This window comes from Petaurus breviceps, unplaced genomic scaffold (genome assembly GCF_028583685.1).
Source record: "Petaurus breviceps papuanus isolate PSGF00001 unplaced genomic scaffold, PetGlider_PUasm1.0 226, whole genome shotgun sequence".
Classification (NCBI taxonomy): domain Eukaryota; kingdom Metazoa; phylum Chordata; class Mammalia; order Diprotodontia; family Petauridae; genus Petaurus; species Petaurus breviceps.
Genome location: NW_027185890.1, coordinates 1667024 through 1692863, shown reverse-complemented (window position 1 = coordinate 1692863; position 25840 = coordinate 1667024). Strand labels below are relative to the sequence as shown.

The following is a 25840-nucleotide window of genomic DNA, read 5'->3' as shown; positions in this document are numbered from 1 at the left end:
GTAAGTCCTATTGTTTTGATTGGCGGCATAAATCTGTGATACTTTGGCTTCAGACTCATACTTACATATGATCTGCGTGATAGCAGCAGATACACTACTAACATTATATCCCTGGTTGAGGGAAAGCTTTGCCAGGTCATGGGATCATAGATTTCATACCTTCTTATGGGTCACTGATTCCAAACTCCTCATTTTCCAGATTAGGAAAACAGACCCTAAGGTTAAACAACTTGCCCACAGTCACACAGCTAGTGAATGTCTGAGGTGAGGTTGGAAATCAGGTCTTCCCAACTTCCAGGACAGTTCTCTAGCCAGTATATAACAATGCATCTCAGGAGATTAAAATGAGAAGAGAGAAGTGACAAAAGCATTTGTTTGCGAAGCATATGTCCTCTATAATTATAAGGATAGGGTTAGGGCTTTTTGGTTGTTGTTTTGTTAAAACCCATCCTAAAATATTCCACTTTTCTATATAGGGATTCTGGTACAAGCATTCATACTTCCAGATAGGAATGGGAATACAGTAAATTTGGATATACCAGAAGTGATGGCATAGTAATACCTTATAGACAAGGCATCACCTTTTCAGCAACCTGGTGCTTATTATTAGCAGGGATATAGTGCATGCATGGCCAAAATTTCAAGGTGCTAGGATGAGGATGTGTCTGAAACAGTAGATGAATAAAAGTAGCAAATGAATGTCAGAATCTTAATTTCAGTGTGTTTCATTCCAGATTGGCTCCTACTTTGGCAGTGTGGTATGTTCGGTTGACGTAAATAGAGATACTATTACAGATGTGCTTTTGGTGGGGGCGCCAATGTTCATGAATGACCTTAAGAAAGAGGAAGGAAAGGTCTATCTGTTCACTATCACAAAGGTAAAGCCATAGAAAAAATAGATTTAATTCCATTCAGCAACATTCAAAGAAAATGCTTCTGTGCTGGAAAAGATCTTCTTCAATTACTAAATGGTTATTGCTTTGCTTATGTTTTATTCACTCTGTATCATGTAGCTGTGAAAAACAGATTTTAAAAACTCACACAATTTAGTTTTTCTCTTAGTGTTATAGAAGGTGCCTGGCTTAGTGCCATTTCCCTAAAAGGGGGGTACACTTGCATTGCAGCAGCAACAGTGATGTGATTTGCTTTTCCTTAATTCTTGCTTTCCCATTATCGTCATTTTATAGTGAGGAATAGTTGCATCAGGCACTTTGGAAATTTTTATATTAACCCAGATGTATTCTGCATTAGTTTTTCAGGAAATTCCATTTCTTGGTGTAAGAGTTAGTTATATGTCCAGCTCATGGGACTTCTAGTCCTTCCACATAAAATTTGGTAGTGTGTGCTAGCTCCCTGAAAACCATGGACATTATATTCCAGGCCTGCATTCAGTGAATGCATATATGTGATGATCCCCAATGGACTGTGGATGGGCATTAAGTGTAGTCAAAGAAGAAAATAAAAAATAAGGAAAACAGGTCCACTGATAACCTAGAAAATTAATTGGATATAGAAGGGAAAGTGAGGGAGTGGTGGTAGGAACAAAATCTGAAATCTGTTTAGTGAAGGATGTAGTTAATTTTTTGGGAATCCATGCCAACTTCACTGAATTACAGACTTTTAGAGCTGGAAAGAATAGCTGATAATGTTACCCTAAGTAGTTGATGAAAATTAACAGAAATGTCCATATTTGCACTAAAATTATTTATATAACTCTGAGGACTCTATACACAATCTGAAATAGTATAGCAAGTGAGATAGAGAAATGGCTGTATCTGCTTCTTTGGAATTTTCACAAAAATACCAAAATTTCAGAAAGTAGAATTCTGTGTCAAAAATTCTATATTCTTGTTTTCCAACATGTCAGAGTGGAAAGTATCATTTGATACTTGACCAAAAGCTAATAATGAATTAGTTCCCATGGCTGAAGCAGGGGAGTACAGGAGACAGAGAGAGACACAGAGAGAGAGAGACAGAGAGACAGAGACAGAGAGGGAGGGAGAGGAGACAGAGAGAGAGAGAGAGAGAGAGAGAGAGAGAGAGAGAGAGAGAGAGAGAGAGAGAGAGAGAGAGAGAGAGATCAACGTAGCCAAACTCGCCAAACTTTAAAGGTAAGGAGAGTTTTGGGTTTTTTTTACTTTTTGTTTGTTTGTTTTGCTTTTTTCCTACTATGAAGTCTTGAACCATTTTTCAATCTTGTAACAAAATAAGAAGACAAACAATGTCTTTCATAAGATATTCCTCTCTTTGGGCAGTTTAATTCAACAAACAAATAAATGCCTATTTTTTATGAAAAGCAGAAAGGTATAGTTAGTAAACGGCTAGTCTTGGAGTCAAGGAGAGCTGGGTATAACTGCCTGTGTGATCACTGGGTTTATTTCTTAACTTCTCAGTGCCCAAGGCAGTTTTTTAGTATTGTAAATGCTGATTTGCTTTTGGAGGGAATTTCCATATGAGAAGTTCCCTCTATTCCACTTGTCCTTATCCTTCTCCTTTCAATACCCTCTCTTCTGCCCCCCCCACCAAATGCACACAATAATGAAATCACAGGTTTAGAACATTTAGAAAAAGAAAGTGCTAGGCACTCAGGTTTGCAAAGATGAAATAACAGCTAGTCCTGCTTTTAAAAAGATGGTACAGTCTGATGGGCAGAAATTGGCAACTTTATACTTCTCTATATGTGCTCCACTTTAACAACAAAAAAAGTTTTAGTAAATGCCTTTTGTTTTTTATATCACATTTATTTCTCCATATATTTCTTTTTTTTAAGCAATTGGGGTTAAGTAACTTGCTCAAGGTTATACGGCCAGTTATTTCTGAGTGTGGTGCTAAGTATCTGAGCCCAGATTTGACCCCCAGGTCATCCCAACACTGAAGCCAGTGCTCTTACTAGCTGTGCTACCTGGCCGCCCCTCTCCATATATTTCCCCAATCCCATTGAAACCTCCCCTGTAACAAAGATTAATAGTTAAATAAAATTAACCAACAGTCTCAGACCACACACACATACAGACACTGACACAAACAGACATACAGACACACACACACACGCAGAGTACATGAATTCCACAACTGGAGTCCCTCACTACTCTACTAAGAGGAGATGAGGGTAACTATTGGTCTGGGATCCAGATCTGCCATTTTAATTAATCTGAGTTCTTTCAGTGTTGCTTTCATGTATGTAATTATAGCCAGCATGTATATTGTCCTCCTAGATTTGCTTACTTGGCTCTTACATTAGTTCATACAAATCTTCCCATCTTTATTTTTTACTATGTTCCTTATATTCATCCTTTCTTATGATGAAATATTATTTCATTATATTCCATTCAATATATATCCATATATTCCAACATATTCTATTATATTCCAATATATTCCATATATTCCATTATATGCCAAGATTTGTGCTGCTGTTTGCTTTTTAAAATGAAGGTCTAAATGAACATGTTCTTTTTACTTTAAATTCTTAAAGATTTCAAGAGACCTTCACCAAGAGTTCATTCTATTTGCCTTAAGGATAAGATATAAGTCTTCACACAGATGTTTAAAACAGCCCACTCAGCAATATGACTTCAGCCTACCGTTCTATACTTATTAAAAGTCTCTCCTCAAAACCTACTGTCCAGTAGCACTAGCTTGCCAGCTCATCCTCCCCGGCTCCATTCTATCAAACATCTCTGCTCTCACTCATCTATCTCATAGCACTTAGAATGTGGTCCCTCTTTAACTCCATATCTTAGAATCTTTAACTTCCTTGAAGGCTTAGCTCATATGAGAAACATTTCTGGTTTTCCTCTAATTGTTAATGTTCTCTCCCTTTGCAAGTTACTGTGTATTTTTAAAAAAATATTCATATGTAGCACATGCTCTGGGGCTACTCTCCCAGTCCTAACTTTCACTGACAGTTTTGAGTCCCCAAGGGATAGATAAGTAAAGGCTAATGCCAGGGCATCCCTGAGTAGTTGAGGTATTTTTAATGGTATAGCTCATAAACCCAGACTTGTGTACTTTTCCTATGATTAATTTATTAATTATTACAACATATTATATAACTATATATTCATGTTAACAAAAAAGTTTATTAATGGCTTTTGTTTATATAATTATATAATAAATTAATCATTTAGTTAGCAAGGCTTAATCAGCTTTTAGTTAAGTGTATTTATTGAGACAATTAGGTGGTGTAGTGGATAGAGTGTCAGACTTGGAGTCAGGAAGAGTCATCTTCCTAAGTTCAAATCTGGCCTCATATACTTAGTTGCTATATGACCCTGGGCAAGTCACTTAACCCTATTTGCTCATCTGTAAAATCTAGTTTCCTCATCTGTCAAATGAGATGGAAAAGGAAATGGCAAGCCACTCCAATATCTTTGCCAAGAAAACCCCCAAAAGGGGTCACAAAGAGTTGGATATGACTGAAAAACGATTGAATAGAAAAATAGCATTTATTTATTTATTTTTTAAAGCAATCGGGGTTAAGTAACTTGCTCAAGGTTACACGGCCAGTTATTTCTGGGTGTGATGCTAAGTATCGGAGCCCGTATTTGATCCCCAGGTCATCCCGACACCAGAGCCGGTGCTCTTACTCACCAAAATTGTATTTATTAAGGTAGTATATAACAAGAAGACTTGGTAAAAAAACATAGCCCCCAAAAGTCAGTGACACTCTCAAAACAGCATATACAAAGTCCAGAGGAAAGTGAACTCAGGCTTAGAGAGCACGTAAGGCAGAACTCAGCATTCCTCAAAGTCCTTTTGTCCAGATTCCTCAAGATGGCCCCTTAGGTACAGTGGAGCTTTTCTCGTGGGCTTTAAGCTGCCTTTCCTCAGTGTGGCTAGTCTGACCTTAGATCCTGAGGCAGACCATGAGTCGGATGGTCTGGAGATACTATGTGTGAGGACTGAGAGGTTAAAGGGAAATCCCAAATCCTCTGCCCCTGTAAAGTTCACCCAGTCTTCCTGCAGTTGGGTAGGGGAAGGGGAAGGTGATGGCCAATGCTTTTCTATCTTTTCCCCTCCCCAAGTGATTCCTTTTTACAAACCTGACTGGAACTACTTTCTCATTTTTACACAGAAAAATACTAGATTTAAAACTAACAAACTGTTTCAATATAAGCCCAGTAAGGCGTGACTAAATTCCTCAGTCAGTCTGAGCAGACATCCTGCTGCATACAGTTGTGATCTTGGCAAATATACTGGAGTGGTACTCTATCCACAACACCACCTACTTACCTTTGACCTCTTGATTCAGTAGAGGTCCCTGGGCCCTGTTTTCACCTAGTTCCCACCGCTGATTGATTAATTGTAATTTCCTGACAAAGGTATCAGGAAGTAACATCTTTACCTTAAGTGGGGTGGGTAAGTGATTTTACTGAGTCAGTCCCCATTCTTATAAAGATACATCAAATCCTCTGGTAGAATATAAGATCCTTGAAATGTAAGTAAAGATAACTCTCATTTCAGTCTCTGTATCCCTAGTACCTAGCACAGTGCCTTGCAAATAGTAGGTATTTAATTAGTTTTATTTGAGTTTGAAATGTTTAGCCTTGAAATTAGCAGAAGATATAATTCTAAAAAAAATTGGCCTAGAACTGCATGGTTATAAAATCCAAATGAGGGCAAAGAAAGACTTTTTTTTTCCCCTTAACCAACTCTTTTGTTGTTCAGTCATTTCATCACATCTGACTCTTCATGACCCCATTTGGGATTTCTTGACAAAGATACTGGAGTGGTTTGCCATTTCTTTCTCCAGCTCATTTGATAGATAGGGAACTGGAACAAACAAGATTAAGTGACTTGCCCAGGGCCACACAGCTAATAAGTATCAGAGGCCGGGTTTGAAATCAGGTCTTCCTGACTCCAGGCCCGTAGCTCTATCTACTACACCACCTAGCAGGCTCCTCACCAGCTCTAATTATGTTGTCTATTAGTTTAGTGTGATAGGTCAGGGGTGAGGATAAGGACTACATGTGTGGTTGAACTGGTATAGAGAATTTCCAGATGAGGAAACTGTCTCTACCAGTTCAGGTCATCACCTTCACTCCAGCTTCCAGATTTGCAGAGTTAGTCAGAGAACTAAGAACTTAAATAACTTAACCATAGTGGCATAGCCAGATATGTATCTGAGTCTTTCTCACCATTCTTATTTCATAATTTCAAATATAAATTCCCTGAATTGAAAGCAGAAGAGGCAAAGGATCTCATTTCTAGGGTTTTGAAACATAATTATCTTTGAACACTCCTGGATCGTAGCAAATTCTTCAAAACCCCCAAGCAGCCCTAAAAGCAAAGAATCTGTACAATCTTAAGATTCTTGCCTTAGAGGAGATTTTGGACAGGGTTATTATGTAATCCAGAAAGAAATGATACTGTAGAGATGGATGTAGTTTTAAGAAATGTCCTCTGTCTTAGTTGTTGAAGAGGGAAAAAATTAACTCATATGGTCAATACCTCAACATGCCCTACTTATTATTTTCTAGTTCTATAAGTCAGAACACTTAACTACTTAAGTTTTATTGCAAAGTAAGATAGTTCAGTGGGAAGCTGGGTGGTACAATGGATAGAGCAATGAGCTTGGAATCAGGAACAAGACTGTCATCCTGTAATGCGAATGTAAATTTTAAAGATCTTCCCTGCCCCTAGGCTAAAGTGCACCAGAAGCCTGGGGAGGGAGGCTTGTTTTTCAGTAGATACTTTTTGATTGGCCAGTGGGTCAATAAGTTTGTTACATTCTCTGAGCCAGGAGAAGGCTATATAAGCCCTGATGTGTAGCTTTGTTTTGGGACTCACTTTGAGAAGTGTTCTGTGATTTGATCTGAATTCTGGGAAGCCGTTGTTGAGAGTTCCCCGGCTTTGAAAAACCCAGAATGTGGAAACCCAGATGTTGACTGGGTATGGATGTAATGGTTGGACAGTTTGGAAATCTGTCTACTTGATGTTTCTGTCTTGATAATTATGCCTGTATACTTTGAGGTTCAGGGTGCTGACCTTTTCTCCTGAACAAGGTAAACGATTTATGTCTGACTGATTAAAGTAAGCTTGTTAACCCATTTTGAGTTGCTTTCCTTTAACAAAGCAGATCCAAGAACCTGTGGTAGCTGCAAACCCTGAGGACGCTTGGGGTGCTTGCTGCTACACATCCTAAGTTCAAATCTGGCCTTGATACTTACTAGCTTTATGACCCTGAGCAAGTCACTTATCCCTGTTTGCTTCAGTTTCCTCTTCTGTAAAATGAAAAGAAAATGGCAAACCACTACTTTATATATACATATATATATATATTTGTTTTTTGGAGGGAAGGCAGGGCAATTGGGGTTAAGTGACTTGCCCAAGGTCACACAGCTAGTAAATATTAAGTGTCTGAGGCCACATTTGAACTTAGATCGCCCTGACTCTAGGGTTGGTGCTCTATTCACTGCGCCACCTAGCTGCCCCACACTCTGATATTTTTGCTAAGAAAAAAATCAAATGGAGTCAGACGCAACTGAAAATGACCAAACAACAACAAATATAGTTCAAGGAATAAAATTGAACACAAGTTCCTGTTGCTTGTTGGCTCAATACCCCCAAGCAGGATATTACAGAGGGCCGACCAAAAAGCCTGTGTCCTTTGGAAGATGCATAATGTTAAATTTGCTGAAAAAGCTGGGCTAGGAGCGGCTAGGTGGCGCAGTGAGTAAGAGCGCTGGCCCTGGAGTTGGGAGGACCCGGGATAGGTTCTGGCCTCAGATACTTAACACCCACCAAAAAAACTTGCCGTGTAACTTGGACAAGTTACTTAACCCAATTGCTTTACAAAAAAAAGAAAGAAAAAGCTGGGCTACAGTTGTCTTCAACTTGATGTTTCTTAAAGGACATACAATAACTTTCTAGTAGCAATAAATGTTCCATGCTAAGCTAATACACTAAGAAAACAAGATTTAGTTTGTGAACACATAAATGAACTATATTTTTACTTGAAGGAAATTCTAGTACTTAAAAGCATATTTTTTGTCACCAAAGTTTCAAATTTTTATGTATTGGAACTTGCTTTGGAAGTCATTACCAATAGATTTTTAACACATGGCAAGCAGAATTTATTTTAAATAACTATCCTCTCCTCTTCCCAAAAGGGAATTTTGAATCAGCACCAATTCCTTGAAGGCCCTCTAGGTCTGGAAAATGCTCGGTTTGGCTCAGCGATTGCCGCTCTATCAGACATTAATTTGGATGGTTTTAATGATATTATAGTGGGCTCACCCCTTGAAAATGAGAACTCTGGAGCTGTTTACATTTACAATGGACATCAGGGGACTATACGAACAAAATACTCCCAGGTAAATCTTGTCATGATAACATCCCTGTATATTTTAAACTTATGAGTTAATGTTAATATGCACATTGATTTTTTTTTTAGTGGAAAGCTTAGTTTTCTGTTCTTTCCTTTTCCTTCCTTTCTTTCTCCTTTCCTTCCTTCCCTTTCTCCTTTCTTCCTTCCTTCTTCCTCTTTATCCCTTTTTTCCTTCTTTCTCTTTTTTTTCCTTTCTTTCATTTTCTCCCCTGCCTTCCCACATACCCACTTCCTATCTGGAAAAAATAAAGCAAAGCATAGCCCTTGTAATAAATATGAATAATCAAGCCAAAAAATGCTCATATGAGCATTGTCCCAAAAAATTTATGTCATATTCTGTATCCTGAGTCTGTCACTTCTCTTTGTCAAGAGGTGGGAAGGATGGAAGCTCTCTCTTTTCTTCTCAGTGACAAATACAGCTGGTTTCTACAGAATGCAAATATAGTAATAGCTAGCACTTATATATAATGCTTTAAGGTTTGCAAAGCACTTTACAAATATCATCTTCTAATATCAAATATGTTCATTTTTAGAAAATCTTAGGGTCAGATCCTGCCTTTAGGAATCAGCTCCAGTATTTTGGAAGAGCATTAGATGGCTATAAAGATTTGAATGGAGATTCAATCACTGACATATCCATTGGTGCCTTTGGTAAAGTGGTTCAACTCTGGTGAGTCAGTGAAAATTTTCAGCTGCTATCAGACCGGGGACGTCCCCCACCCCCCTTTTCTTTTTCCCCCAGGTGAAAATAATTTTAACAAGCAGATAAAATATGAACTCCTTGAGAGTGGGTATTTATATTTGTCTTTGTGTCTCTAATGTAATGTATAGAGAACTGGCCTTAGAACCAGGACCATCTGGATTCAAATACCACCTCTGATACATACTGTGTGACTGAGCAAATTACTAATCCTTTCAGTGCTCTGTAAGGCTGGAAATTACAGAGAAGGTGCTGATCCCCCTCGGTAAAGGGAGTTAACCTCACTAGGCAATCCCTACACCAGGGAAATCAGAGGTCTAGTCCCTATCTTAATAAATGCTTAGGGATGGCTTAATTATAGTAGGGGATATTGTGATCGATTTTTGGTTTCAGAGCTTTATGCAAAATTAGAAAACATGATGTGGGACAGACCTCACTTTTACAAGGTGGAAATAGGAAAATATCACAACCATATAAGCAAAAATCAGAGCTTGAATTTTGTTAATTCTTGGTGAATAAAAACAGGCTTGAGATGTGTAAGTCCTCTGAATTGAAAAGTTAAGCGAATATTGAATTGCAAGTGTTAAAACTGGACTATTATATAGAGTTTGGTTTTCAACAGTATTCCAATTTACCTCTGAGTGTTACCTTATCCTCCAGCCCACTGAATGGAAGTTTCCTTATTAATAATAACGGCTCAGGATTGTACAGCAGTATATGGTTTATGAAGCCTTTAGTGGCAAAGTGGATAGTGCAGGTATATGACTAGAGTCAAGAAGATGAGCTCACATCCTGCCTGGCCCTTACTGGCCACGTGACCTAGTAACAACTGCTCAGCCTTAGTTCGCTTATCTCTAAAATGAAAACAATAATAATAATAATACTTACCTCAGAGGGTTGTTTTGAGGATCAAAAGGGATAACATTTGTAAAGCACTTTTCCCCAAACTAAATGTGCTTCATAATTTGTTTTCATAGTTATAATTATATGTAATTATATATTATTTTCATAATATTATTTTTTCATAACTATAAATAGCCATGTGAGGTAGGTAGTACCAGCACAGTTATCTTCATTTTGCCTTCAGTGATGAGCCTTATCCAAGGTCACAGAGCTGGTACCTGGCAGGGCCAGGATTTGAATGCAAATTCAATGCTTTTACATTGTACCATGCAGTAAGATGTTTTACATTGAGAGTATGGAAAATCTGAGTAGTATGAGCAGATTTTTATCTTCCACTGGAGTGATGGGGGTATTCTTATTTCCACTTTTTATGTACAAATGACTTTTATTTCATTTGGTTTGACCTCAAAAATGGCCTTTGCAGCAGTTGTGGGACTGGAGAACAATAGGAAGAATTCAAGGGCCATGTGATTCAGAAGCCAGAAATAACACACTGGACTAGATTGTCCCCATAAGGCAAATGAGGGAATAAATGAAGTCAGAAGCAGAGAACTGGAAGAAACAAAGGCCCAAGGAGAATCGGGCTCAATCTTTCTATTTGTCACAGTTGAAAAAGACATTGTAAATGATGACTTGAGTCCAAGAAGCTTAAACGCTGGAAAATGTTCTGCCACTGGTACCACATATAACATTAGTTTTGGTGCTTGACATTACTAATGCTACTTTACTTCAGATTTGAGAATTAAATGGGTTTTGAAAATTAAGGTATCAAATTCATCTTTTTATGGAAATTTTTCTTGGATAACATTTAGTGATTTTTAAAATAGTGACAGTTTGGTGGGCTAAATTGATGAAAAGGTATCACATTCTTTTGAAAGATTAAAGGTACAGAAAATCAATGTTTTGTTTTGTTTTATTTTTAAACAAACACACCAGTGCCTTTACAGCCAAGTAAATGCTAAGAACTCATTTCATTGCTCAAGAATATTTCTGAGATCCTCTTTGAAATGGTTTTTAATGCCTGAGACTCATCCTTTTGGATGTCCCCAGTGGTCAACATTTAGCCTTCATGCTTGGCTTTGACTTTTGTAAACAGTCAAGAGTTTTTCTTACCTTGTTCTCGTGCGTGGGGTGTGATTAAACTGAGTGATCACATTTTTTTTAATCAAAAATGAATTGTGTCTGATTTTCTTATATGAGTCATAAACTGGCCCTTGATCATAGAATGTCTGAGTTGAAAGCTTGACACTTCAGTTTTACAGATTTAGAAATTGAAGTGCAGCCCAGTGGTTGAAGGGGTTGCCCACTGTCACACAGCTAATAAGAGACAAAGCTGGAACTTCAACCCAGATCTCCTTATTCCAACGCCACTGTTTTTATAGGATTCTTCTCTACCCCAAGCCAGGTTCCCTGTTCCCATACCTTGATACTTCAGTGACACCCATTCATTCAAAAATAGGAACTCCTAAAAAGTTTTGATCTTTGACAATGTAGTAGGAATAAGTGTGGTATTGAAAGGGACTATCATTTGGATAATCAAATTGGTAGGAATGGATGTAGTGCCATAGTACTTTATAGTATCAACCAAAGAGCAGTCACATTGGTAGGTACATGGGATTGAGTCTTATTTACGTGCACAGATTCCCATACAGCACCCATGCCACCTAATCTGTGGCATTTTGTTTATTTTATGCAGTAGGTTTCCTATGTCATGTATTGCAGATGAGGAGATGGGGCATGCTGTGTCAGGTTATAAAGAGCTTGGGAGCTCCAGCTTCCAATCTCTCTTATCAATAAGTATTATTATGCATCCCCATTTTGTTAATGAGGAAACTGAGGCTCCAAGGGGTAGAGTGACTTGCCCAAGGCCACCTGGCTTATAAGTGCCAGTGCCAGAGCTTGAACCTAGGTTGTCTGACTCCAAGTCTGATATTCTTTCTGCTCTATCAGTAACAACATCAATCCAGGTTTGTTTATGTATTTCAGGTCACAGAGTATTGCTGATGTGTCCATAGAAGCTTCATTTACTCCTGATAAAATCAATTTGTTAAACAAGAATGCTGAAATAACCCTCAGATTGTGCTTCAGTGCAAAATTCAGACCTGCCACACAAAACAATCAAGTGGGTAAGCAGATTCCAAATGATCTTTTCAAAAATACATTTGCATAAACCTATTAACAATACATTGAGTAACATCTTTGGATTAAAGACCAAAAGAAAAAGACCTGGATGTTGGTGCATTTTTTTTTTGGAGGGGGGAAGGCAAGGAAATTGAGATTAAGTGACTTGCCCAAGGTCACACAGCTATTAAGTGTGTCAAGTGCCTGAGGCCGGATTTGAACTCAGGTCTTCCTGACTCCAGGGCCTTGCTCTATTCACTGTGCCACCTAGCTGCCCCTCTTAGTTACCATTGTTAATTTTTTCCCCATTATTTTCTTTTGTCTAGACAACTAACAAAACAACAAATCAAGCCATGATTATGGCATTTGTTGATTTCCAAGACTGTAAATATTTGCAGTGAAATTTTAACAATCAGCAGGCATCTATGGGCACCAGTGCACCCTTGCTGCTCTGTTGCTCTGGTCTGTTCCCTTAACCTTTTAATACCCAAGACTTTAAGACTTGCAGAACAGGTATCAGTCTGTATAGGTAGAGCCAGTTTCTTCACTGAGAATTACCAACAGCAAAGAAATCACAGGTCAACACCAGAATAGAATAAAATTGTGCTAAATTGCTTTGTATATACTGAAAGGGCTATAAGATTATAGAAAAGAGAGAGGTTTCTTGCTCAGCTAGAGTAGTTTAACTTGCTATCATGCATAAGAACTGTGTTGAGGGGGCAGTGGGTGGTATGTATCCCAGTCACATTCCAGTAAAGGGTGCTCACCCTTCTTCTACCGACCCTAGGCCTCTCAGTGCTTCAAGGAGAGGAATTATGATGTAATGGAAAGAACACTGGATAAAGTGTCCACAGAGCCAAGTTTGAACCTAAGTTTTGTCACTGACTACTTATGCGACCCCAAGGTCATGCCATTACCCTTTATTGGAACCATAGTTTTCCCATCAGCACAATGAAGGGGTTGGATTTAGAAATCTCAGCTCAAGTACCACTTTCTACATAAAGCTGCTAATCCACCCAAGTGGCTAGCCCCCTGCCCTCAAAATCACCTTGTATCAATTTCATATTTAAATCCATGTCTGAACATGTTGATTCCTCTGATAGAATGTAAGCTCCCTGAGGGAAGGGAATGTTTCCCTTTTATTTTTGTATCCCCAGTTTCTAGTGTAGAACCTGGCATTTAGTAAGTGTTTAAATGTTTATTGTTTGATTCTTAATATTCCTTTCTGTTCTAAAATCTTGTGGTCCTATAAAGATCATCTGAAGTCTTACAGTCTCTGTGAAAACTTCCCTCATAACTTCAGCCTTCATTGATTTCCCCCCTTCCCTGAATTTCTGTAGCACTTGTAGGCCTGACAGTTTGGCACTTTAATGATATTCTGTGGTGTTTGGTTTCCCGCTGTTTCATGTGTGGTAGGCTTGTGTTCTCAACAAAATTCTCAATCTCTGCGATGCCTAGGGCCATCTCTTTATGGCTACTGTATCTGCTACAGAGTGGAGCACGTAGTGTGTGTACTTAAACAATACTAATTCATTGATTCTATGTGGAGGAAATAGTTTCTGTAAAAACAGGAATGAGAATGATTTGTTTGTCAAGGAGGAGAGAGACTAGTCTAAGGGAGACCTGGTCTCACTTGAACTGTTACATTGCCTGCCCACATGTATGTGTATCTCTCTCCCCCCACCTCTGTCTCTCTCTCACTCTCTCTTCCCCCCTCTCCCCTTCCCCTCTCTCACCCCCCCTCTCCTCCCCTCTCTCTCCCCTCTGCTTCCTTCTCTCTCCCTCTCTCTCTTTCTCCCTCTCTCCCTCTCTTTCTCTCTCCCTCTGTCTCTCTTCCCCTCTCTCTTATATATTTCTGACCCTTTCAGTAAGAGATACAAGTTGCTTCAGGTAGGTGGTGAATTGGACAAACAAGTTGATTAGAACGCTTGAAATAATTTCATTATGTACAAGACTGCCTTATTCCATTAGCATTGCATAGTAAAAGATTAGAATTGAGTCCTGATCTTTTGTTTGTTTGTTTTTTGCTAACTCCTGCTATGTGACAGAGGGTGCAACAAATTTATTGAATGATCTTGCCATTGGTTTTAATGCTGCTGATAATATTTGTAAGATGTTTTATTTCATATAATATGCTAGGTACAGGAACATTTTGTTTGTGGGACTAGTTTACTCCCCTTTCCTACTAAGTTATAATATCCTAAAGTACTTTTGGTCAGTCAGTCAATTAATCAATTATTTTTAAGTGCCTTCTTTGTGTCAGAGATTGTACTTCCCTTAAGAGCACAAGGCAATTTTAATCTGACAAGATGGAATATGTTATTGTTGTTCAGTTGTTTCAGTCATGCCTGACTCTATGAACCCATTTGGGCTTTTCTTGGAAAAAGACACTGCAATGGTTTGCCATTTCCTTTTCCAGTTCATTTTCCAAATGAGGAAACTTATATAGCTAGTAAATATCTGAGATCAGATTTGAACTCAAGTCTTCCTGATTCTAGGCCCAGAGCTCTACTGCACCATTATAGCACAGTTCTTTTTTTTTTTTTTGCTTTTTTGAGGGCAATTGGGGTTAAGTGACTTGCCCAAGGTCACATGGCTGGTTTTTGTGTTAAGTGTCTGAGGCCAGATTTGGATTCAGGTCCTCCTGACTCCAGGGCCGGTGCTCTACTCACTGCACCACCTAGCTGCCCCTTGCACAGTTCTACACAAAGCAGATACAAGGTTACTTTGCAAGCTGGGGGAGAGGCTAATAGCTAGAATTATCAGGAAAGGCTTCATGTCAGGGATGGTTCTTGAACTGAGTCTTGGAGGAAATCAATGGTTTGAAGAGGTAGAGGGAGGTAAGGGTGTTGTGAATTCTAGGCTGGGGCACAGGTAATACAAAGGTTGGGAGATAGAAAATATTATGTTATGTACAAGGAATAGTGAGAAGACTAGACTGACAATATCATAGTGTGTGCAGAGGGGAGTAATGTGTAATATAGCTGGAGAGGCAAGATGGGACCTGGGTGTGAGGAAATTTAAATGCAAAACAGAGTACTTTAGGGAGCTACTGGTATTTGTTGAATAGTAGAGGACATAGACTTGGTTTGTTTTTTTGTTTTTTGCTTTTTTGGAGGGGGAAGGTAGGATAGTTGGGGTTAAGTGACATGCCCAAGGTCACACAGCTAGTTTTGTGTTAAGTGTCTGAGGCTGGATTTGCACTCAGGTCCTCTCGATCCAGGGCCGGTACTCTATTCATTGCACCACCTAGCTGCCCTGTTGGTTTGGTTTATTTTGTTTGTTTGTTGGGTTTGGTTTTTTTAGGAAAATCATTTAGGTAGAAGCAGAATGTATTCTTATAAAGAAAGAAACTGCTCTGGATATGTTGACATCTTACTCAAATTCTTATAAAAAAATACAGCAGTTAGAACTCCAGACTAGGCACTAACCTCATAACTGTGATTTCTCTATTTTTTAACTTTTCATATGTCTAGAATTTTTTCTTTTGTTTTTTTTTTCAAAGATCATCCTGACTTTGTTTAGTACATTTCACAGACTTACCTTTGCAATGCACGACAATCATAGAGGTAGTTCATTGCCTTATGATTCTTAATGCATCAGTCTGCTTAAATGATTCAGTGGAAAAATATATTCATTGGCAAACCGCGGCTCACTGTCTGGTCAGAGTTCTGCCTTGGAAACATCTCATCTCACATATCTTATCCTTTTCAAATGGCATTCATCCCTCCCGCTCTAAATGTATTCCAAACGAACTTTCTGCCATTAAGGTTCTTTTCCAATCTAACTCTTTGTGACCTTATTTGGAGTTTTCTTGGCAAAGATACTGGAGTGTTTTACCATTTCCTTCTCCAACTCATTTTATAGATGAGGAAACTGAGGCAAGCTATGTTAAGTAACTTGCACGGAGTCATACAGCCAGATTTGAACTCAAAAAGATGAGTCTTCCTGACTCCAGGCCTAGCACTCTATCTAACTGCCTAACTTCCCCAGATCAGTGTTAAGGATGCTTTAATTTTTAAATTATGGTTAACTTTTTCCAGTTATCTTGAGAACAGGTGTGGGGAGGGGAATAGAAGTTCAACAAAGGGACTAGACAAGCCAACTTGGGAAAGAAGATTTACTGGCAATCCCTTCTTTGCCTATATTTGGCTCTTTGTTTTCTACCTGATCCTATTTTTCTTTTAAAATTATTTGAACATATGTAAACAGAATGTGCTATTCATAGAAAATAATTCCTTCCCTGTCAATGCACCCTTTGCAATACATTGTTCTAAGAATCTACTAACATGACAACAGGCTTATTTAGCACTTTTTGTTTTCAAAACCTATCATGTACATGATCTTGGCTAATCCTGGTAGCAAATCTGTGAGAAAGATCATGTTTTTATCCCCATTTTGCAGATGACGAAACTGAAGCTTAACAAAGTGGCTTGCCACATTAGTTCATCTAACTTATGACACAGGTCTTTTGACTATATAGCTAATGTTTCTTTTCCCCATGTTGTACCATCTCTGATATGATTGCACTCTAAAAAGTGTGAGGCATAGGTATATTGGTTGATAATTATTTTTATGTTATATGTGAAACAGTCTGAGACATTGCAAAGAGAGAGGAAAAATGGTAGCCTGACTGGTCCAGGCAAGAGATCAGAGGCTGAAAGGTCTTTTCATTAACACGTTTCATTCACTTCTATTTGGGAAAGTTTTGTTCTGACTATATGCTACTCCCTTTTCTTATTATACTTTGTGTCTTTGCCATCTGACCCTATGAGACAAAACAACCCTTTTCTCATACTTTCTCTAATTTTGTAATTAGAAACATATTTGATGTTCTTTCTTCTTGTTTGTGTGAACTAGGTGGTATGGTGTATAGACTGCTGGTCCTGGAGTCAGAAGACTTCAAGACCAAACTCAGACTCTTAATATCTGCGTGTCCCTGGGAAAGTCACTCAGTTTCTGCCTCAGTTTCCTCAATTGCAAAATGGGCATAATAATATCCACCTCCCAGGGTTGTTGTATGAATTAAATGAGATAATATTTGTAAAGAGCTTAGCATAGTGCTGGGTACATCATAGACACTTAAGAAGGACTCTTTTTGTTCCTTCCTAAACAGATATAATCTACAATGTAACACTTGATGCTGATCGATTTTCCTCTAGAATAACTTCTAGGGGATTGTTTAAAGAAAACAATGAACGGTACATTAAGAAAAACATGGTGGTATATCATGCACAGACTTGTTCAGAGCATATCATCAATATACAGGTAAGGACTCATGATTTTCTCTTTTTCCCACCCTGAAATTTCTTATAGTCATCAAATAAATGAGAATTTTACATGTTCTTCCTTTCAAGTACATAATTGTACTCTTGCATGTTAGGTAAATAAGGAAAGCAAATATCATTCTATATGATAATATTTGTGATTTCTTTATCTTTCATTGAGCATAGTAAAGTCTTTCTATTGGGAGTAGAGATTATTTCCCGTTTTTGCCTTTGTATTCCTGTGTTTACCACCTACTGTTGCCTGGCTTACAGTAGGTATTTATGTAATGAATGTTCGTTTTTGATTTATACTTAGGTTCTCAACTTAAGTAAGCTATCGTTCAGTCATTTCAGTTCTGTCTGACTCTTTGCAACACCATTTGGGGTTTTCTTGGCAAAGATAGTGGAGTGGTTTGCACTTTTCTTCTCCAGCTCATTTTACAGATGAGGAAACTGAGGCAAATAGGGTTGAGTTGCAAACCCAGGGTCACACAGCTAGTAAGGATCTGAGGCCACATTTAAACTCAGGCCTTCCTAACTCCAGGCCTGGTGCTCTATCTACTCCACCACCTAGTTGCTCCAAAACAAGCTATTAGTAACACAATAAAAAAGCAAAGTCATTGTTTTCTTAAGTAGAATTTCCAGTGTCTAAAAACAAAGAAACTCACATGCCAACAAATCGTATGGACATTTTCTTACATAGTAAAGTACATTTGTTGTTATGCTATTAAGAAGATCACCTCTAGGGGCGGCCAGGTAACACAGTGAGTAAGAGCACTGGCCCCAGAGTTGGGATGACCTGGGATCGAATCTGGGCTCAGACACTTAGCACCCACCCAGAAACACCTGGCCTTGTAACCTTGAGCAAGTTACTTAACCCCAATTGCCTAAAGAAAAAAAAAGATCAACTCTAGTATTAGATTAATGTCTTGGATTTAACTTGGGATGGATAGGAGAGAATAGATGATAGCAAAATCAAAGTTATTTCATCCACTTTTGTGTTTTTATTTGATTTTTAAAAAACAAATATGATTGCTTTGGGTGGGAAAACTGCCAATGGTAAAATTAAGTTGTAGATGATATACATATTTATTGTTAGAAACCACAAATGAGATTTGAAAGTATTTTATCAATCAATAAGAATTTATTAAACACCTATTAATTTCTAGGTTTGTGCTCAAAGTCATTACCAACTCTGCCAGATCTGGTGGTCCTGCCTTCAAGGAGCTTATATGCAATTGAAGGAGACAATATACACATTGTAAAATTTAAATGTTACTTACATTTTTTTTTGAGAATGTGGGGTTGTTACTGTTTGAATAGCCCTTTCCTGACATTTGTGTATAAATGCATTTTGAGGGAACTGGCCAAAAATAATTTTTTACATTTTTACTAATTACGCTTAACCTTTGTAATTTCTAGGTTATAATATTTTAACTGAAAATTGTGAGATGCCATGATTTATGTAATACTCCAGTATGTTCTTGTGCCACTTAGGAGCCTAATATCCTAACTTCCTACCTAGTAGAAAGGAGACTGGAGGTCATTGTTGCCTTTTTAGAATGAAGGACAAACAACAATTGCCAAAGTTTCTTTGCAGACCACAATCCAATATTATGTGGTCAGCAACTTTGGCCAGGAAGTCTAGTGGTTCTTGAAAACTAAGCTTTTTTGGTAGAAAATTAGAGAAATAATTATGAACCAAAAGACTGGATTAAAGTGACAGGCAATGAAAGATGAGGGAAAAGAAATTTCTGAGGGTTCTTTTTTTTTCTGATTATTGTAATTGAATCAATCACTGACTTTTATAACCATTTACTCTTTTATGTATGCTACACCAAAGTCCTGCTCTGGTTGCTCATTATAGTGTAGGGTTCCCCTGAGTTCTTTAAGACTATGTCAGCACAATGCAAGGCCTGAAAAAGGCCACCAAACAAAAGGATGCCATATATGGATCCATCAGCAGACTATGCTTGTCTTTTCTCAAATCTAGCTAAGTTTGGAGAGGTTCCCCAAAGGATAGAGTTTAGCCACTGTCACTTAGAGACCATTTAGGGGATGAAGAGAGTTTGATCTCATTAGGCAAAGTGGAATGGAATCCCACAACTTTAAGGAAGTGAGTATCCATGATTAACAAAATCTTCCGATTTTGCGAGCTGAGATAAATGCCATACTTTTTATTGAATTGAGTTTAATTTTATTTGAACCTTTGGATGAAAATGATAAGAATCAGCAACATGTCTAAGGAGCTAGAACGTCACAGCTTGAAGGATGGGTGATTTCATTGATCCTGAATGTGGGTCCCAAATGAACCCCTCAGCATCCTATCTCAATCTCTTTTCCTGTCTCTTGCTACCCATATTCACGATTGAGAGTTGATTATATTTGTAATAGTGAAATCATTCTGTAGCTACTTTTTATATATAAAATCACTTGCTTTAATTTGTTCAAATTGAAAGGGAAGCTTTGTTTCTCAGGAACCTTCTGATGTTGTCAATGCCTTAAATGTTCGGGTGGACATCAGTTTGGCAAAGCCTGGTACAAGTCCTGCTCTCGAAGAGTATTCTGAGACTTCAAAGGACTTCAATGTAAGTAGAGGCCTGGCCTTTACAATTTTTTAAAATGACTAATTCTGTTCTTTGACCAAACCAAACTAAACTTCAATAGTCACAGTGCCAATGCTAATATTAACACAATTTTCAAGTTGTTTCCCTTAACAGTATGTGTGGGGAAAATATTTACACTTTCTTTAGATACCTTTTTTAAAAGACTGTGGGGATGATGGAGTCTGCATCTCTGATCTTGTCCTTGAAGTTCAACAGAAAATGGATACTCAGTAAGTTTTACTTTGAAACTCTGTGTATGTATGTATGTGTGTGTGTGTGTGTGTGTGTGAGAGAGAGAGAGAGAAAGAGAGAGAGAGAGAGAGAGAGAGAGAGAGAGAGAGAGAGAGAGAGAGAAGAGAAGAGAAACAATATATACTGGAGAAGATTTTTTTCAGTGTCTCCTTATAAATAAATTATTTATTATGTGGAGAACGTTTGCCCTGAACAAATACATATACAAATAGAATTTCTGTTACTTGCATTAGTAGAGAAGGGAAATACTTGATGATATGCCTATTTGTATTTTAAAGTGACAGTTAGGAAAATATAGTAACATTTCATCATTTTACTTTCATTCTCATCTAAAGTAGTCCTAATTCATTTTATTGCTCGGCAATATTTCATTCCCAGTACTTCTGTCTCATATAAAACATTGTCTGTGGAAATTTTAAATTTCAATTTTAGATATCCAGTGTTGATTGATTTGGAGACAAATTAGGCCATTTGCTCTAGCTTTTTTTGCTTTTATTATACAGAAAACAGCCATACATTGTCAGCAGCCAAAACAGAAGGTTAACATTTGCAGTGATGGTGAAAAACAAAGGAGAAAGTGCTTATAACACCAGAATTGTGACTGCTTTTTCAGAAAACTTGTTTTTTGCCTCATCCTCTGCATCGGTATGTGATTTCTTCCTGCTTATAGCATTTGTTCATTTGTGCCTGTAAATGGCGAGCTCTTTGTTTCCTCTTGTCTGGTACTGAAGCCATCCTTCTCAAGTGCCCCTGAGGCTGCTCATATCCTCTTCCTCATTTAAAACAGCATTTCCACCCTAAAAATAAAAACATCCTAATTTTATAACTTCTTACTAAGGCAGGTTGGTACATAAACTGGCACTACATCTAGACAGATTTTTGCTTCACTGGACAAATTATCTTTTCCTTTTCCTCTAAGACTTGGCATGAGAAATTTTACACTCCCCCAATTCCCAGTAGCACATAGGTCTGCTGCTGCTGCTGCTGTGTCTGCCCCCCACATGCCTCAGCCTGAACTTGATAAATCAAAGGGTTGATATGAACAGAGCTTAGACTCATTCTTTGTAGCTTTGTAGCTTTGAAACCGCAGGCCTTTCTGTGGTCAAGGTTTTTGTATTTGAGCCAAACCCTCTAATCAAATAGAGATGAACGCTGTGCCAGAAACACACTTGAATGCGGATATTTTCCCCAAGGGATAAAGGAACATAAAGCAAAAGCTATAATTTGGGGTGGGTTTGTTTTTTTTAACAGACACACTTAAGGATAGGATAAAAAGGTTTTTATCTAGTTTCTTATTTAAACTTGTTGGGCTTAGTTTTGAGTATGCCCTGACCTTTTCAGTACATTTTTGGGGGGGGGGGAGAGGAGGAGAATTAAAAATGCAACTTTCTATTTTAAAGGAAAAATATTCTAAAAACAATTTAATTAAGCCTAAGAAGTTAATAGTAGAGTCCAGTGTCTTTTAGCATTGATATAGATCGCTCCCTTGGTTCTATTTACTTTGCTTTACATCATTTCTTCAAGTTTCCCCCCAGTTCAATCCATCTTTCACTCAGTTGTCAAGTTATTCTTCCTAAATCAGAGATCTGACTGTGTCACCCCCTTATTCAATAAACTCCAGTGGCTCCCTATCACCTTCAGGATCAAGTACAAAATCCTCTGTTTAGCATTTAAAGACAGCCATAACTTGGCTATCTTCTTCCTACTTGTCCAGTCATTTTACACTTTACTCTCCCCAATGTACTCTGTGATCCAGTTAACACTTGCCTTCCTGCTTTTTCTCACTCTAGAGTCACTCTAGATTTTTATTAAAAGGATTTGTTCTGTAAAATCTGGGTTCAATCAATAGACCACACTTAAGGATCTAGAAGGCCACATGTGACCTCAAGATCACAGGTTTCCCACCCCTGTGAGTCTAGACACTCCATTTCCCAAAGCTGGATGCTTTCATTAGCTGTCCTCTATGCTGGAACTCTCACTTCTCACTTCCATTTTCTGGCTTCAAGACTCTGCTAAAGCCCCACATTCTGCAAAAAGGCCTTTTCCAGTACTCCTTACTCTTAATCCCTCTGGTATTGTTTTTGATATGATATGATATGAGATGACATGACATGACATGACATGATATGATTGTATATGATATACACAGTACGTGTTCACACGTTTATACATGTACACACATGTATTGTGTGTACACATGCATACGTATGTGTATATATACATAAGTATGTATGTACATATATGAGGATGTGTGCGCATATCTGTGTATTGTGTACATGCATGCGCACACACATGCATACCCCGGTCATTCTGTAGGTAGTTGTCTGCATGGGGTATTCTCCATTAGATCGTCAAGATCTGGGACTGTCATTTGCCTTTCTTTGTGTCCCCAGTGCTTAGCAAAATGCCTGACACATAGTAGGTGCTTAATAAATGTTTGTTGACTTGACTTATCATTGTCCTATGTTTCTCTGAGTCCCCATGATCTTTCTAGTCATCATATCTTGAGCAGAGTAATAGCCTAGCACATTCAGGCACCACCATTTGTTTCCCAGTCAGTGAGTTTCTAGATTATTTGCCTGGAACAAAAACTTTGCTCCTTGCTTTTGTTGTTGTTGCTCATGAAGTCTTTCTTGTCCTTGTCCTTTCCTCTCTTCTCCCATTGGAAAAAAAGGAGAAAAATCCTTGTAAGAAATATGCATAGTCACGTGAAATGAATTTTCATGTTGGCCATGCAAAAGTGCATATCTTATTCTTCATCTTTCGTCTATCGTTGCTCTGTCAGGAAGTGGGTAATATTGGTCTCTGGTCTTTTTGCACTGTGGTTGGTTATTGCATTGATCAGTGTTCCTAAGTTTGTCAAAGTTGTTTCTCTTTGCACTGTTGTTGTATAAACTGTTTTCCTGGTTCTTCTCATTTTACTATGTGTCATTTCATACAGGTCTTCCCAGGTTAATCTAATACCATCCTTTTTGTCATTTCTAATGGGATGATGAGGTTTCATTCTATTTATATGCTTTGTCCATGCATTCCCCGATTGATGACTTTTATCAGTTTCTAGTTTTTTGTTACTATAAAAGGGGCTGTTACAAATATTTTTGCAGATGTGAGTACTTTTCTTCTTTCTTTGATTTCTTTGTAGTTATAGGCCTAGTAGTAATGTTTCTGTATCAAAAGACATGCACAATTTGGCAATTTGAGGGGGGATGGTTTGAATTTGCTGTTCAAAATGCCTAAATAAATTAATAATTCTTTACCAGTGCCTTGTTTTCCTGTAGACTGTCCAATATTTGTCTCTTTTTGCCAACTAAGGGATGTGAGGTAGAACCTCAGTTTATTTAATTAGCATTTTTCTTATTAGTGACTTGAAATACTTTTTCATATAGCTATTGATAGCTTGAAAACTACTTGTTCATATTCTTTAACCATTTGTCAATTGTAGAATGGCTCTTATTCTCATAAAATTTAATCAATTCCTTATATACAGTATGTCCCAAAAGTCTTAGGGCAGTTTTAAGCTTACTTACAAGATGCTGTACATCTTGAAAATAAGGCCTTTATTAGAGGAACTTGCTGTGAAGATTTTTTTCAAGTTTTCTAATTTTAGCCACATTTAATTTATGGCTCTTCTTAATTTTTTTTAAATTTATGACAATCTACCTCCTCCCCCCCTCCAACTCACAAACAAAACAAAATCCTTGCAATAAATATACATTTGTCAAGCAAAACAAATTCCTGCATTGGCTATGTTAATACATACCTACACATATCCATATATGTATGTATGTATGTATGTATGTATTTATTAAGAAGAGGGTGGTGAGATAGAAGGCATGTGCTCTAGGTTCAACGTAATCTACTTCTGCTCCCCTGTCTTCCTCCTTCTCTGTTCCAGAGCCAAATGGCAGGTTCTTATCCCTTCCTTTCCTTTTAAACCTCTCTTTGTGATCTACTTCCTTGGTTAGAGCTCATTTTCCTTAGGATGAATTCCCCCCTTAATCTATCCTCCCTCTTTTCCCTTCCTTTTTGTTCTTCCCTTTCTCTCCTGCTTCTCTGTTCCAATCCAATCCAACAAACATTTATTGAGTACCTACCATGTGCTAGGCACTGTGCTAAATGATAGGCATATAATTAATAAAAAGAAAGCCACCCCCCACCCTCAGAGAGCTTACAGTCTAATAGGGGGAAAGAGAGACAATACACAAAAGGAGGCAGGAAAGGAGATCACAGGAGGTGGTGGGAGTGCATCTTGTTCTGTGGAGCTGAAACCAGGCAGAGTAATAGATGCAGAGTGGAGTTAGTTCCCAGTTGAGTGAAATGTATTTCTCTACCCAGCTATGTGGGTATGTATTTCTCCTTTTTTGATCAGTTCAGATAAGAATGAGATTCAAATGTTGTCTGCTTCCACAACCACTTCCTCCTTGTTTGTATTGTCTTCTCCTGGCAAATCTTAATTACTTTAGATAATTTTCACTTCCCTTCTTCTCCCTCTCCCCATTCCCTTAGTGGATTCCTTTGACTCCCCTTTTCTTTCAGTTTTAAAGGTCATCAAACTATATCAAAACCCTTCCTTGGCCCTCAGCTCTATTAGATTCTCTTTATAATCCCTGATAATGCTTTGAGAGGGCTTGAGTGTTATTTCCCCAGATTAAAATGTAAACCATTCATTCTTGTTTAGTTTATTATTATTGCTCACTCACATTTACCTTTCTATGTTTCTCTTGAGTCCTGTGTTTACATTTCAGAATTTCTTGTAGTTCTGCTCTTTTTTATCAGGAATGCTTAGAAGTCCTCTATTTTATTAAAGGCTTATTTTTTACTGCAGCATTATATTCAGTGTTGTTGGGTAAGTTACTTTTGATTGTAAGCCTTTATATTTTGCCTCCTGTCATATTATATTCCAAGCTCTCCACTCCTTTATAATTGCCATTGATAAATTTATATGATCATGACTGAATCTTTGGTATGGAAATTCTTTCTGGCTACAGTATTTCTGGCTGCAGTATTTTTTTTCTAAGAATCACTAAATGCTGTTTAGAATATTCCTGGGAGTTTTATTTTGAGGTTTCTTTAGAAAGGGGACTAGTTGGGGCGGCTAGGTAGCACAGCAAGTAAGAGCACCAGCTCCAGTGTTGAGACAGACCTGGAGATCGAATCCTGGGCTCAGACGCTTAGCACCCACCCAGAAACACCTGGCCGTGTAACCTTGAGCAAGTTACTTAACCCCAATTGCTTAAAAAAAAAAGGGGGGGGGACTAGTGGATTCTTTCTGTTTTCACTTTGTCCTCTTGATTCTAAGAGATATGGGAAGATTTTGAAATATGATATTTAGCTCTTTTTTTAGTCAAAACTTTCAGATAGTCCAATAATTCTTTTACATCACTATAATTTCCCCAATATCCTTCTACCTCACACTCCCAGAGATCCACACCATATAATAAGTAGTATTTTTAAAGACAAAAAAGAAAAAGAGGGGGAAAAATCAGTATAACTGATCAACATATGGAAAATGTCTAAAAATATGTGTAGTGTGCAACATTTTGTAGGCTTCCTATCTCTGTGAAAGGGTGAGAGGAGAGTGTCTTTTTATATCTTTTAAGGCTTATTCTTTATAATTTAGCAATATTAATTTTTAAATTTTCCCCTTCTTTCCATTTCC

General features: G+C 37.9%; 1 protein-coding gene across 1 annotated transcript in view; it reads left to right on the top strand.

Annotated features, from left to right (window-relative positions):
- ITGA2 (integrin subunit alpha 2) overlaps positions 1-25840 on the top strand; it is a 166011-nt gene that overhangs the window by 91281 nt on the left and 48890 nt on the right. The window contains exons 13-20 of the mRNA XM_069095292.1: positions 735-878; positions 8115-8318; positions 8866-9002; positions 11922-12061; positions 17173-17324; positions 19801-19911; positions 20077-20159; positions 20685-20826. Of these exons, the coding sequence (XP_068951393.1) occupies positions 735-878; positions 8115-8318; positions 8866-9002; positions 11922-12061; positions 17173-17324; positions 19801-19911; positions 20077-20159; positions 20685-20826 (1113 nt within the window). The remainder of the gene's footprint in view (positions 1-734; positions 879-8114; positions 8319-8865; positions 9003-11921; positions 12062-17172; positions 17325-19800; positions 19912-20076; positions 20160-20684; positions 20827-25840) is intronic.